Raw genomic sequence first — 15,913 nt, forward strand, 5'->3', positions numbered from 1 at the left:
GGCATTGTTAATTGCTCCCAAATTGCTTTTCATTTCAACAAGAAAATGGCTTTTGATGTAACAAGACCTATTTCACTTAAAATGCTCTATTTCTCATTGTAGCGAGATTCATTTTCACTGCAGCGAGAAACTCTCGGGTTTTGGAGGTCACACTGGCCTGATTCTCGCTATAGAGAGAAACTCTCGGGTTCTAGTACAGTGCTTTCACTTAGATGAAGATTTTGATCATCTTTCCATCCGAATTGAGAAAATTGGTAAACATAAAGGTTGTAGCCCTGCCTCTTAGCTTTCTAATGGTCTAAAAATCAGGTCAATTGGACTTCTGTAGTGGGAGATATGCTAGAAAAACTAAAATACATGCAAATTGATACTATTTCTCGCTGCAGCGAGAAACTTGCTACCATGCTCGCTACCTTGCTTGATTTTGACATATTTGTTTTCCATTTAACTTCATGAATTGATCATGGGTTTTTACAACACTATGAGGTTATTAATCAAAGTTTGAAAAGAGGGGTTTTTAGTAAGAAATTAAATCAATTGCATTATTTTTGAAACAAATGCATCATGATTTCCAAATTCTTCCTATCGATTGTTTGTTCCCTTCTTATGTTCACTCACTGAGTTTATAATCACCTTTTTCAAATTCATGTTTTCAGATCAAGAGGCAGCTGGTAACTAGGTCGAGATGTTCTTGTAGATTCGTATCCTTGGTAGGTATCTTGGCATTTCGTAGCCGCACCTTCACCTTGGTCACTTCGTTGGAAGCCCAAAGTCATTTTTGTTGTAAATACATACATGTAATGTACTAATATGTATACCTTAGACCATATATATACATTTTGATTGGTAAAGCTACCATGAGTGGCAATAGTTAACGTTATTTTGGGATAATATAAATGCAGTTTTGATTGTTATAATTTACTATTAAAGTACTTAAAGAGTTTAGATTATGAGATGTAAATGTAAGAATAGTTGACGGGATAATGAGTACGATTATATAAATAGGCTTGCTTGGGCTTAGTGGGCTATGTTCATTGGGCCCATGTGCCGGTCATGGCCCGAAAATTAAGTCATGACACCTTCATCTTCTATACTAATATTAATAGTCAAAATCTCCTTTAACTGGTTTTATGAAAAGATAGATATTCATCTTAATTAATGTAAGCTTAAGATGGTTTTTTTTTTACATCATTCACATTCTCCCCTCTCTCTAATGAGCAAAACACAATTATTTCAATTAATTAAAACTCTTTCTCCCTAAAAAAAGATCGTTTTTTCTCTTTGACATCCTCTTTTTCAGCCATAGTCCATAAGTGGTTTCCCTTCCTTAAGCGTGTTGGGTAACATACCCTTCATCTGGATGCATGCTATTGGACTAATAGTGAAAGTTTAATTTAAGAACCTAATCATCTCTAGGATCCATAATCACTTGGATACAAAAATTGATTAGTTTCACTTTTAAGATCCACAATCATCTCTAAGCATATAAATTGAAATTGTTTGTCCAATGATTTACAATAAAATTAATTCACTAATTTTAAATTAATTAATTACTCATATATACAGAGTAGTTTGCATTACTAGGATGCTCAAACTACCTTCAAAACTACTCTTGCACATGTTCTAAAGTCTGAGTGTAAATTTTAAACACAAAAAATCATATGATTTTTACATAAGAAAATTACAAAAAGCGTATTTTTTAATTTCTAAAAATTATGAAAAAATACAAAAATCAATCTTTAATTTTCATTAACCATTTGTCTAAATAATAGGAGTAACATATGTATTGAAAACTTATGAGATGAGGATTCTAACTATTTAAATTTCATGCTCTAAATTCGAACCGTGTGAGAGAAATCCATGGTCAAAGGTAGTTTGACTTAATATTTCTTCCTAACTTAATTGTCTTAATGATTATTTAAGTAAAAAGTATAAGTTAACATATAAATTGGAAGATTTAAAAAAGTAAAGATTAATTTGCTTTATGTTATAATGAATTGAAATATATGGTAACAAATGAATTGTGGGTTAGTGATTTATAAAGAGATACTCTTCACTTTATATTTATAATAATAAGTATTTATAATTAAAATGCTTATTCTTTGGATCGGGCCTAAGTACCATTTTCTTATTCTTAAGGCCCATGAAATCCAATAGACTTTTGTTTATTCATCTTATAATTTTTATTATGTTAAATTTTAAAGTAACCGAAAAAAACGAGAAAAAAAATCCAAAAAATAATTGGATTACCTAGTCCTTATTTGGTTTGGATTATGATATCTCTATAGAGAGAGGGCTGAAGGTCTTATTGATCATTTTCCACTCTTTCACGAAAAGAATTGAAAGAAACAAATAATAGAAAAAGCTTGCATTTGCCATGGATGATTCTAGTTTTAGGTACTTTTACCAAACAAGGGAAGGTGAACTTGAGGGTGATCAAATCCCAGAAGATTACGAACTTGAAGTTGTTGACCTTGATTTGCAGGGCCGATTTTGTTGTTGCCATGCTTTAATCGATCGGGAGCAACTCGATTCCCCACAAGTCGTTACGATATTGGAGCACAAACTGTTCCACCAACGTTGTTACATATCGTGTGGGCAGCTAGGTGCGAAGTTGGTCTGGATAGACTATAGATGCGACATCTTGAACTTTACTGAATCCTTATTGAGAGATGAATGCAATGTCGATCGAAGCAAGTCCCTGATTGTTGTGATGTTTGGACCATTGACGGGATGTGATGATGATGTTGAGATAGAGATGGAGGAAGAGACAGAGACAGCTGAAGACACAATGGATGTGGAAGTTGGCTTTGTTTTCGCTAGTAAGTTCGCCATTGAAACCTTGGAGAACCTTTGTGGTTTGGGTTGCGATGAATGTGTGATTTGCCTTGGAAATTTTGCCAAGGAAAAGGAAGCTAAGTGCATGCCCTGTGGTCATGTTTTCCATGAAGGCTGCATTGTTTGATGGCTGGAGAAGATTCACTTGTTTTCGTTGTGTCGCTATGCCATGCCACTGGATTGACGAAGAGTCACTTTATTATTTTTTTTTCTTTTTTGAAGGGAATGGATAAATCCCATGTTTGTAATTCACGAAGCCAAATAGCCATTGAGTTTTGTTTCAATTATAGACCTTGATTTTGTGTTTTTAAGCAATGAAATATCTTTTTCTTATTTTGAGAATTGATTATTAGTTACTTGATAGAGGTTTTCCTCAGTTATTTTGATACTCTGGCATCACTATTTTTCTCAGTATAATAGGTAGTAGGGTTTGTTCTAATCTATAAGAACTTGGGTTTTAAATGTGGTAGCTGACAAGCTAAGGATTTAGATTAACGTTGCCACTGACGGAGAGGAAAAGGTTAAGCCGAGTGTCAACAGGGAGAGGTCAAAAGGACAAGAAGAAAGCGACTTTGATAAATGGGTAATTAAGCTGGTTTTTGAGGGATGTGTGAATGGTGGACATTTTCCATGATTCGAGATTGGTTGGAATATTGTGTAAGTTAAAATTTCACCTAAGTATACGTATTGAATATATAGTATATTAGTAAGTAGCGTATCGATCCATTAGAGAATTGTTTTAAAAATTTATTAAGTATTAAAATTAAAATAATTTAATTTTGTTCAAGCAAATAAAAAATTTAATAACTAATTAAATTAAAAACTAGTCAACTAAAACTAAACTAATTAACTCTAATAATCAAAGTAAAAAGATAATTAAATAAAGATCAAATTAGAAAAGCCTAGGATTACAATATCCCTTACACTTTATTTAAATCTTACCTCTCTCAACTCATTCCAATGGGTTGAATTGCTAACCTAAGAGTCCTCAATTATTTATAATTGTCAAGCCCAACTCTACAATATATTTATTATGCCATTCTTACATAAGAATACATGTTTGCTTACTTGGGTACCTCGAAAATCGTTAAAGGACGACAATGTACCAAATGGTATAATTAAATTAAATTAAGCCTTGAACTAGTCCAAATAGAGATTTTAAGATGAAATTAAGAATTTTAAAACCCTAGAATGACTTAAAATGGTGATTTGGAGTTCGAAGACCGATTTGGAGTTAAATTAGAATTTTCATAACGTAGGGGTAAAATGGTCATTTTGCCACCTGAGGTTAAAATTGGAATGTTGGAAGAAGTTTTTGACCAAGATTGACCATTTAGAACATAATTTGAGTTTGAGAGGTGAAAAACTTTAATTCTGGCATTTTTCCGAGCATAAGGGGCAAAATAGTCATTTTACCACTCTAAGGGCAAAATTGTAATTTTACACCACCCAACACTTGTCATGCCCATGGATTTCAGCCATTAGTATTTTATATCATGGATAATTGAAGGATTTTATGTGGTGGTGGAAGGAAGCTTAATTATTAAGTTTTTAAACATGGATCAATAACATGGTGACAAGTGTCAAGCTTGAATTATTTTATTATTTGGCTTTAAAAATCAGCCCATAACCCTCCCAACTCATTTATCTTGGTCGGCCAAAGAGAGAAAAAGAGAAAAAAAGGAAAAACAAAAACCCTAGAGAGAAAAATTCAAAGGGATATTGTTGATTTTCAAGGAATCAAGCCATTAAAGGTAAAATTTTTTAATTCTAGCTTGTGATCTACCTTTCTTATGCACTATTTTGCATTTTCCATGATTGAATCACAAGAAATCATGAAGGATAATGTGCTGATCAAACCTTAGGAGAGAGAATTTGATGATGAATTTAGTTAGAAAACATGTTATTCTAGTGTTTTTAGTTGTTTGGTGATGTGTAGTATGAAAAGCAAGCAAGAAAAATTCACGTTCTTACATCACCTTCATTGGCCGAATATTCCATGTGGACTATTGATGATGAATTTGATTGAATTTCAAGTGATTTGATTAGGAATGAATGATTTATGGTGTGTGAATCAAGCATGAAAAATTATATTGTTAGTGCACTCACCATGACCGAATTTTTCAAGAGAAAATGTGAGGATGATTTTGCCACATTTCAAATTATTTAAATTGTGTTTAATGATTTGGAGTATTGGCAGAGAAATGGAATTATTTGGAGTTAAATTGGACGTATTGGCCAATTAATCGGGTGATAGATCAAATTTGGCCAATACCATTTTATTTAGTTACATAATTGAATTTATATTGAACACCTTATTTAGATAGTTACCCGAGTATTTCACATCCCATTTCATGCATTAGTATAGAGTCTGAATTGGTTTTACAATGGTTTAGCACAAATGTAGCAAATTGCTTATTGTGCATTATGTTTAGGTGGTGAGCATTCTGGCAAGAGTAAAGAGGTAGTATCCGAGAATTAAGAATTAGAGTATCCTGAATTCGATTCCCATTACAGTGAGTAACCTTATTATCGTCTTAATTATCTAAAGTATGTTTTTATCTGATTTTGTAATTTTATGGAAAATGTGTTTAAATGAAATGATTTTATAAATTGTTTTGAAATTTAATGATGACTTGAAAATAGAGTAATTGGAGACTACTTGCTGTATTGTAAATTATGTTCTGAATTGAATGGCTTATGATAATGTGGGCATGAATGGTTGGATGGGTATTTGTGTTGAAAATGCATAAACTGTTGTTTGCCTTGATAGGGTAGATAATGATAAAATTACCATGTCATGCTGTTGAATTTTATTGAATTGGTGGGTTATAGATTGGTCACTACAGTGGCTGGTTCTGTGGACCAGCCTTTTTGAGGGGCACGAAATTTAGGTATATTCTTACCTCGGTTGAGGAGGCGCATAGGGTAACTCTTGAGGAAAAACTTTAGAGTTCACTTCACGCCAAACCACCATGTGAGGGTGAACTCAACCAACGCCAAGGAACGACTATGTTTTCAAAATAAAAACATGATTTATGTGTACATAACTTTTTAATAGCCTTGACGAACTCGATTGGGATAGCCCCAGGCCAAGGTATCCTTGACAACTGAGTATGAGAATGATTTTGGCACAAGCCAAGCTTTTCAGGAAATCATAAGCCTCGTTGTTTATTTGGGTGAAATGAATCTATTTTATCTTATTAAAATAAGTTCGAAATGCTGTGAATCATTTTTATGCTAATCTATTTTATCTGTCTCCATTTACTCAGCTTTAGATATTTTAGATGATATTTGTTTACTCACTAGGATTATATAATCTCACCACCCTCCTTTTCACCCATTTCAGGCTCAAGATAGTCGGTAGATTGCTCATTTCATTGAGGGCTACAGTTGGACTTGCATCCTCAAAAACTGTAGATTCACAACCTTCATTACTTTTAGTCATTCGGGGCCCCACATGTCATTGTTAAATGTTTTGAATACCTGGATGCGTGTGCTACTGTATGTAAGAATTTATTTTACTTTTACGCTGTAAAATTTATTTACGTAAAGTTCTATAAAAATTGTTTTATGAAAAATTAGAATATTTTATTCATTATTTTTATTTTATTTCATTAGCTATAATTTCACTTTAAATGAATGTTTTAGATATCTAAACTTATTTTCGGTTATGAAATGTGTAAATTTCTCTCATATACTACATTTTAGTTGGTTTCAAAATTTTTGGAAAAAAGGACCAAAATACTCCTATGTAGTTGAAACTTCTCTTTGACTGTTTTTGAATTGAAATTGGTTCATATCACTTTAAAACTAATACTCACAGGGGAAGTGAGAAAACTGATGTTAAACCTTGTGAGGTTTTGATTGGCATTTCGGGTAATGAATGTCACGATCCGAAACTCCCCATCGGGCCCGTGACAACCCCCGCGAAGTCTCGACAAACATTCTTCACCTCGAATGTCGATCGAAACCCCGCAAGGCTTAACATCAGCTTCCGCATCTCCCCGGTGAGCGACAGTTATTAAATCTCGCATTTCAAGAAATCATAAGTCGTTTCCAAATCAAAATAATAAAATATTATTTTCTGGCTCACAAGGGCATTTTCATTATTTTTCTTCGAAAATACCGAAACCTGCCAAAAACATGGTGTAAAAGCTAAATATGTTCATACATACTTTAAATCAGATAATTGTAGTATAAAATTACTTTTACAGTGACACGTGGGCCCTCAACTGACTAAGAAGGTGTGGGGCTACGAACCCTTACTTTCTAGGATGCAACTTCGAGATTAATTCTCGTCTTAATCAACTATCAACAAACTGTCTTGAGCTTGAAAAATGGATAGGAAAAGGGGTGAGATTACATAATCCCAAAGAGTAAACAAGTACCATCAAAAGCATCTAAAGCCTAGTAGATGGAGATAATATAAAACGTTATATCTCAATAATGTTCATAACGTAAAATTTGTTTCAATCTATACCAAACAATTTCTTTTCATCAAAATTTCTCGGCTTATGAATTTCTTAAACTTGGCCCCTGCCAGAATCATTCTCGCGGGTACCTTCGTCAAGGTATCCCACTGAGATCGCCAAGGCTGTTAAATGTCCCATACCCATAAACATGTTTTCGCATCTGACACACAACCGTTCCTTGGTGTTGGCTAAGTCTCACTCTCACGTGGTGGCTCGAACGAGAGGTGCACTCAAATCTTACCTCAGGAGATACTTCATCCAACATCTCCCCCATGAGGTAAATATATAATTGGGTTACCGTGGCCCTCTCATAGGCAGTCCACGAAAACCCCCACCACTGCAGTGATCGTTTAATATACCATAAAACCCATAAAATTTTCAGTAGCATAATATGGCGAATAAAATTTAATCTAGTCTACCAAGACCAATCCAAAACTGTTCATATATTTCATGCCAACCCCAAAAATTTAGCCATCATGCTACCATAGTGTCATAAGCCACAATTTCAATAACATATAAAATCATAAATTTCAACACAGTCTCCATATACTCAATTTTCTCAAAACAATATTTGATTTCAAAACTAGTATAAATCTCATTTAAAAAAAACATTTTAATTGAAAAACATAATATTTTATAATTTAAACTCACCATTCAATAAAAGCATCAAATAAGTATAATTACTCTAGATATTTAAGACGATAAATTGTCCACTCACAGTTCTAGGAGTCGATGTACTTCTAATCCCAATCTTCAAGCACAATCTCTGTACTTTTACCAATGTAATTTGCTCACCACCTATCCACAATGTACAAAACATAATTCACCACATTAATGCTTGACCATTATAAAATCAATTCAGGCTCGGTGTATTGCATGATATGATATACAACTTATCCGACTACCGCTTAAATGCGGTGCTGACCTAATTCGGCCTATTACCCTATTAAATGACAATTATGTCCGATTTGGCTCCAAATTGCTCCATTTCATTTCTAATATTTCAATTCACTAAATACAATTCCAATAATCTAAAAAGAAGCCTAACAACCCTCACAATTCTTCTTGAAAATTTCAGCCATTGTGGTGCACTATCACTAAAAATTTTCCCATTCCATTTTCTCACCATAAATCATCATTTCATCAATTTTTCAAACAATTCACTTGATCACAAAATCAGTTCATTACTTCTACATTTCACATAGGGTTCGACCATTGAAGGTTCATGGGAAAAATGGATTCTTTTCTTGTTGTTTTGTTTCTAAACATGCTTAACTAACTTTAAACACCAGCATAACTCAAAATCAAACAATTCCAACATCATTTCTCTCACCAAACCCATTTAGCCAGCCATGATTTCCCCATGAAAACATACAATCCAACCACGGAAATTAAGGAGAAATGCATGGGTAAGGTAAATCACTAACAAAATCAAAGAAATTTTACCTTTGCTTGATCAAATCCTTGAATTCCAACACTTTCTCTTTGATTTTCCCCACCTAAGGTTTGTTCTTCCTTGGTTTCTCTTCTCTTCTGGTTTGGCCGACTACTATGGGAGAAATGGGCTGATTTTTATGCCTTTTTATAAAGAAACAATAAAATAATAAAAGCATGACACATGATATTTCCTTATTGGTTCAAATTTTAAATATTTGACTTTTAATTCTTTAATTCTCCACCACACATTTCTCATGTTTATCCATTTCCATGATGAATAAAATTCCTTGGTCTTGACAAGTGTTGGGGGTAAAAATTTACCGTTTTGCCCTCGGGGTGGCAAAATTACCATTTTGCCCCTATACTCTAAATTATATCGAAATTAAAATTTTTTTCACTTCTAAACCTCAATTCATACTCCAATACTCAAATCATACTCCAATAAGTCAAATGGGGCCAAAATAAATATTTTCTAAAAATTTTCATTTTGTCCTCAAGTGGCAAATGACCATTTTGCCCCTAGATAGTGAAAATTTCGGTTTGACTCCAAATTGATCGTCAAACTCCGAATTACAATTTTGAGTCATCCTTGGATCGTGAAACTCTTAATTTCACCTTAAAATTCTTATTTGAACTAGTTCGAGGCTTAATCGACTTAATGGTACCATTAAGGGTAATATCGTCTTTTAACGATTTCTCGAACTTCCTAAATATGCAAACATTCTATTGAGCATGTAAATGACGTCGTAATTATTTTATAGAATAGGGTTTGACAATGAATGTCTATCGGGAAATCGCGACGGTTGTCACGGGCTTAATGGGAGTTTCGGGTCGTGATAATAATGCTCTCTCGAGTCTCTTATTAAATATTTACTTTAACTAAAATACTATATTTCTATATGAATTAAAATTAAAATAGACTCATTAAGTTCAAGTTCTAACTTGGCTATATATGGCATATAGGCATATTCCTATCCTATACACAAATCAATTTATTCATTCAATCAAATAACTATGATTATATATTATTTCAATTTTAGTCTACACTAAACTCCCTTTCCTAAGTTTGTTTAGGTTCTCAGACCAATTTAATTGGTAATCAGGCAATTAAAAACATTAAGAATAAATTAGAATAAACAATTCTATTCCATTGAAAATAAGCAAGAGAAAGATTGAAATTTAAACTACAAGTGAGTTCAATTGCAATCCTAGAAAAAAAATTTAACTACTCATAATTGCAAAAGTAAATAAAAAACAAATGAAGTTTAGCCATCAATGTTAGCTTGAAAATTATTATAGTTTTAATTATAACAAAATAATTAAATTTGCTTGAACATTATTTGAGTGATCTTCGGCAAGTTTTTGAAATGATTTAACTCTCATACATTTGTTCTTACATAGACATAAGCTTGACTCTCGAAGTTATTGAACTATATCTATAAGCTTATATGACTTATGTGTATGAGTGCTTATGATTCTCATTCATTAAAGTTTGATTTAAAGATTAACGAAAAATCTAGATGCACTCATTAAGGGGGAGTTTTTAATATCTTTTTTAATGATGACAAAAAAAAAAGAGAATGAAGGCTAAGTTAAATAAAGTTTGATATGTCTTTATGTTTAATTTATGCGTTTAATGCTTAATTATGGTTTTGTTGAATATTATGTACTAGCTATTATGGATATTGAATACATCTTACTTAGCTATTGTGGATATTGTATATCTTGTTTAACTACTGTGGATATTATAAATATTTTATTGCAAATCATAAAAGAAAATTAGATGCATTAACTAAGGGGGAGCAATCTTCATTGTGCATAAAGATTTGAAGCATTCATATTGAACATAGACATTGCACTCTTAATCTAGAAGTGTTTTGTCATCATAAAAAATAAGAGAGAAAGAATGTTGACTTTATACGTTTTTGATGATAATAAAACACTTCCATTCATTGGTGTCTAACTATATTATTTAAGTGAAGATCATCCCGGAGAGAGGTCTACGGAGGTGGTATTAGCTTATGATAATAAGGTATTGGAAAAAGAACAAAGGAGTGAAGTGAACGAGCATTCGATTGCCCAATCAATGCATTATGTGGAAAAGGTGGAACGCAGCGATGAGAACTCTCCTTTGGCAGAAAATGAACCAGATATCTATGGCTTTAATAAAAAGCTTAGCTCAATTCCTTCTCATGTAGGTTTGAGCCATGTAGATATTGAAGTACACCCCACGTCCATGCATAGAAGCAAATCTGATTATGTACTCTCAATTGTCTCGAATGCCCAATATTATTCGGATGAAGCCGAGGGAGGTGAGGAAAAAGATAGAATGCAAGAATATTCTATCTCTGTAGGCTTCCTAGCACATACTTTCCCATGATTAATGGCCTGGTATGGAATGTGAGTGGCATCTCAAGTAAGGTTATCCAAAGACGAATTAAAAGATTGCAACTATTGCATAAAATTAAAATCCTAGTCATTTTATAGCCCATGGTAAATAGCAATAAAGCAGAATTCTTTAGAAGAACATTTGGATATGAGAAAGTTATTTTTAACTGTTCTAACAAGATATGGCTCTTTTATTCAATTGACCTTAATTGTGCTGTGTTATTTGATCACCATCAATGTCTACATGTTACAGTCACTTTTCCATAGCTGGAGTTCCCTATTTATGCATCTTTTGTCAATGCTAAGTGTACCAGATTTGAGAGAATATCGCTTTGGGATTGTTTACGTAGCTTATCTATAGATTTACATGCCCCATGGTTTGTAAGGGGTGATTTTAACGTCATCTTAATAATGGAGGAAAGGCTTTATGGAGCAATACCGCACAGAGGTTCAATGGAGGATTTTGCTATGGCACTTTTAGATTGTGGCTTGATGGATGGAGGCTTTTAAGGCAATCCGTTCACTTGGACCAACACCCATATGTACCAGCGCTTGGATAGGGTAGTTTACAATCACCAGTAGGGGATTGATTCCAGTGTACAAGAGTCCAGCACTTGAACAGAGACTGTTTTGACCATTGGCCTTTGTTAATCTCCTGCTTTAGGTCCCATGCAAAAGCTCCTTCTTTTTTTCGATTCTTGCATGCTTGGGTGTAACATCACAACTTCAAAAAATTTGTTGAATCAAACTGGAGCCACCTTGTCAACGACACGGGAATAAAGGCATTTTGGGGGAAATAGTGCCGCCTTAAACAATGCCTTAAATGGTGGAACAAGACAATCTTTGGTGACATATTCCATAACTTGAAGGTGGCTGAAAAAAGAGTAGAAAAAAGTGAGATAATTTTTCAACAAGACCAATCCAGTGAGAACTGGATTAATATGAATAAATCTTATGCAGAGTTGAATAAATACCTTGGCATAGAGGAAGCATTCTGGCAGCAAAAAACAGGCATTAAATGGTTAGTGGAGGGTGAACGCAATACCAAATTCTTTCATATGAGGGTGTAGAAAAAACGAATCAGAAGCCACATTTTTAAAATCTAAGAACCGGATGGAAGCTGGATAGAGGAATCGGAGATGTTGTGGGATTCTGCAGTTCAATTTTTTTCTTCACTTCTAAAGGCAGAGCAATGTGATTTAACCAAGTTTCAAAGTTCTCTTATTCCTTCCATTGTCTCGGACACAGACAACAATAATTTGTGTGCAATACCATCCATGCAAGAGGTGAAGGCAGCAGTATTTGATATTGACAAAAGTAGTGCTACGAGTCCATACGGCTTCTCTTACTATTTTTACCAACAATGCTGGGATATTGTAAAGCATGACTTCTTGGAGACAATGATTGACTGTTTTCAAGGTGCGACTTTCCCAAGAGGAATCACTTCAACAATTTTGGTGTTTCTGCCTAAGCATAACAATGCTACAAAATGGAGTGACTTCAGGCCCATAAGTCTCTGCATTATCTTGAACAAAATAATAACAAAGATTATGGCTAAACGCTTGGCCAAGCTACTACCTTCTCTCATTACAGAAAATTATAGTGGCTTTGTTAGCGGGATATTGATCGACGATAACATATTGTTAGCCTAGGAATTAATAAGAAAGCTAAACCAAAAAGTTAGAGGTGGAAATGTGGCATTAGAACTAGACATGATGAAAGCATATGACGGGATTGAATGGAATTTTCTTTATCAAATGCTACAGCAGTTTGGTTTTAGCTCCTAGTGGATTGGATTGATCAAACATTGTATCTTAAACTATTGGTTTTCTATATTGGTTAATGGCAGCACAGTGGGGTACTTTATATCTGAATGGGGGTTACGACAAAGGGACTCCATATCACCATTGTTATTCATTTTAGTTACAGAATATTTATCTTGAGGCTTGAATGGCCTTTATACACAGTATCTTTCTCTCCATTATTCCTCCGGATGTTCATTGATAGTGAGCCATTTGGCTTTTGCAGACGATGTGCTTATTTTTACTAATGGCTCTAAATCTGCTCTAAAGAAAATATTGGCATTCTTGCAGGAGTATGAGGAGGTCTCTGGGCAATGAATAAACAATCAAAAAAACTGTGTCATTACTCATCGAAATCTTGCTAACTCCCAAAGGTAGATATTCTCTTAAATGACTAGTTTTACTCACTAGTACTTGCCCATTACATACTTGGGTGCTTCCCTTTACAAACGTCCGAAAAAGGTAATCTTGTTTGATGATATTATAGCAAAGATTCAAAATTGCATCACAAGATGGGAAAACAAAATACTTTCCCCAAGTGGCCGGATAACATTTCGAAGGAGTGTATTATCATCTTTTCCCATTTACTTGCTTCAAGTCTTAAAGCCTCCTGTATGTGTCATTGAATGTATAAATAGACTATTTAATAGTTTTTTATTGGGAGATTCAGTTGGGTCAAGGAGAATTCACTAGGCTTCATGGTCAAAAATTACATTACCATCCTCAGAAGGTGGCATTGATATCCAAGGCTTAGATGAAGTTTTTGATGCTTGTAGTATGAAATTATGGTGGAGATTTTGAACATGTAACAACTTGTGGACTCAATTTATGAAGGCTAAATATTGTGTTGGCTAGAATCCAAGGTATGTTCTTCCAAAAATTCATGATTCTCAAACTTTGAGACGTATGGTTGCTTGTTGTGCAGTCATAGAATAGCATATGAGACGACGAATTGGACAGGGTAAGGTGTTCTTTTGGCATGATTGTTGGATGGGTGAGGAACCATTAATCAGTTCTAATGCCTCTTTTTTACCTTCAATGTCACAAGTTTGTGAATTTTTTTGAAATGGTATCTGGGATGTTGATAAATTAAAGCTGTATTATTTGAGGAGCTTGTGGTTGATATTTTGGCAATTCTTGTTAATATATCTTGTGAGGATATGGCATACTGGGCTCCTAATTCGGAGGGAAACTTTTCAATGAAGAGTGCTTGCGAATTAATTCGACAACGAAGGGAAGTTAATCCTATCTATAGTTATTTCTGGCATAAGAGTATCTTGATAACTATTTCCTTTTTCTTATGGAGATTATTGCATGATTGGATACCTGTGGAGTTGAAAATGAAAATGAAAGGTTTCCAGCTAGCCTCTTGATACAGATGTTGTAACTTAGAATAATCACTCATTCATGTCATGTGGGGGAATCCAGTAGCTAAATAGGTTTGGAATTATTTTGCAAAATTCTTCCAAATTTATGTTTAATATTGTTATTCATATTATGGTTCTTGTGGGTGGAACATAATGATGCCAAGCATAGGAACCTTAACATGTACTCTAATAGAGTTGTGTGGAGAATCTTGAAGCTTATACACCAATTATTCCTTAGGAAGTAATTACAAAAATGGCAATGGCGAGGAGATGTCCAAATAGCTCAAGCATGGGGGCTAAAATTTCAGGAGACACCACCCTCATCTCCAAGAATTTTCTGTTGGCAAAAACCATCAATAGGTAAGTTTAAATTAAATGTTGATGGAAGCTTCAAAAATTTGCAGAATGCTGCAGGTGTTGGAGTTTTACATGATCATACTGGGGCCATGCTATTTGGTTTTTTTGAAAAATTTAGAGTTAAAAATTCTTTACAAGATGAATTACTAGCTCTACACAGAAGACTTCGCATATCTCGAGAATATAATGTCACGAGACTCTGAATTGAAATGGATGCTATGGTCGCTATCCGTCTGCTTCAGGGAGATGTTAAAGGTTCACATGCCCTCAAGTACTTACTGTTATCTATCTAACAACTTTTATCACAAATTTCTTTTCGCATGTCTCATATTTACAGGGAAAGTTATAAAGCAGTTGATTTGTTAGCTAATATTGGTCATGGACATCAAAATTTGCAAGTTTTAACAATGGCTCAGGGTAAATTACGCGAAGTTTTAAGACTTGATCAAAGTAGCCTACCTTATGTTAGATTTAAATAAATGTAAAGGAGTAGTACTCCTCCTTTTACTTCTTTCATTTTTTTGCATTGTTGTTTTTACTAAAATTTTAGCAAATCCTTGTACACGGGCAAGTTACTTGTCTTTCGCTGCAAAAATCATAGCAAAGATGGTAATCCCTGTCTTAGGTATTCTATCTTTTCTGGCTTATTTAATTCTAAAGGTAAGGTTTTGGTCTCCCTCCTTGCTGTACTTATTTTTTATTATTATTAATAAATTAATAACAGGGTAGCTGGGCCTTGCGAGAATTTTCAGCATAAAAAAATATATTATTTAAGTGTGCAGGAGAAAGCTTAAATTCATTAATATATTTGGTATTTGAAAGCAAGTCAAGATGCTTGTTTAGTTGCAAGATGGGTTCATTGGTTCAACAAGCAAAGAAGAAAGAGTGTTAATGAAAACAAATTAGTCTTAACTGATTAACACAAATCCTTAATTAATTGCAGCAATTATGGGTGCTACACTAAGGACAAACAGAAAGTCTTAATTGGATAACACAAGGTTTAATAAGTTAAGCAGGTGTTGGATGAAAAACAGAAGCCCTTTAATCAATTAAAAGAAATGGGTAAATTGGTTAAAGTCGAAGTTAAAGTGTCAAGAAGCTTCAAAATTCAAATTCAAAATATTGATGATCATCCTAGGTGCTAAACCAAGAGATTTGAGGTTGAAGAATTCTTAATTGGTTGAAGCCCATTTTAATCAACTAAGGATGAATAGAGAGAAGCTTCAATTAGTTAAAGGGAACATTAATC

The 15,913-nt window shown here is 33.7% G+C and overlaps 1 protein-coding gene across 1 annotated transcript; it reads left to right on the forward strand.

Moving 5' to 3' along the window:
- On the forward strand, positions 2,378-2,965 carry LOC108662421. Its single transcript, XM_018122778.1, has one exon. The coding sequence runs from the start codon at positions 2,378-2,380 to the stop codon at positions 2,963-2,965; it is 588 nt and encodes a 195-aa protein (XP_017978267.1).

The sequence above is a fragment of the Theobroma cacao genome, chromosome 6 (genome assembly GCF_000208745.1).
Source record: "Theobroma cacao cultivar B97-61/B2 chromosome 6, Criollo_cocoa_genome_V2, whole genome shotgun sequence".
In the NCBI taxonomy this organism is placed as follows: Eukaryota; Viridiplantae; Streptophyta; class Magnoliopsida; order Malvales; family Malvaceae; genus Theobroma; species Theobroma cacao.

Coding starts and splice junctions, on each gene's coding strand:
- LOC108662421 (XM_018122778.1), top strand. CDS start 2,378: ATGGATGATTCTAGTTTTAGGTACTTTTACCAAACAAGGGAAGGTGAA.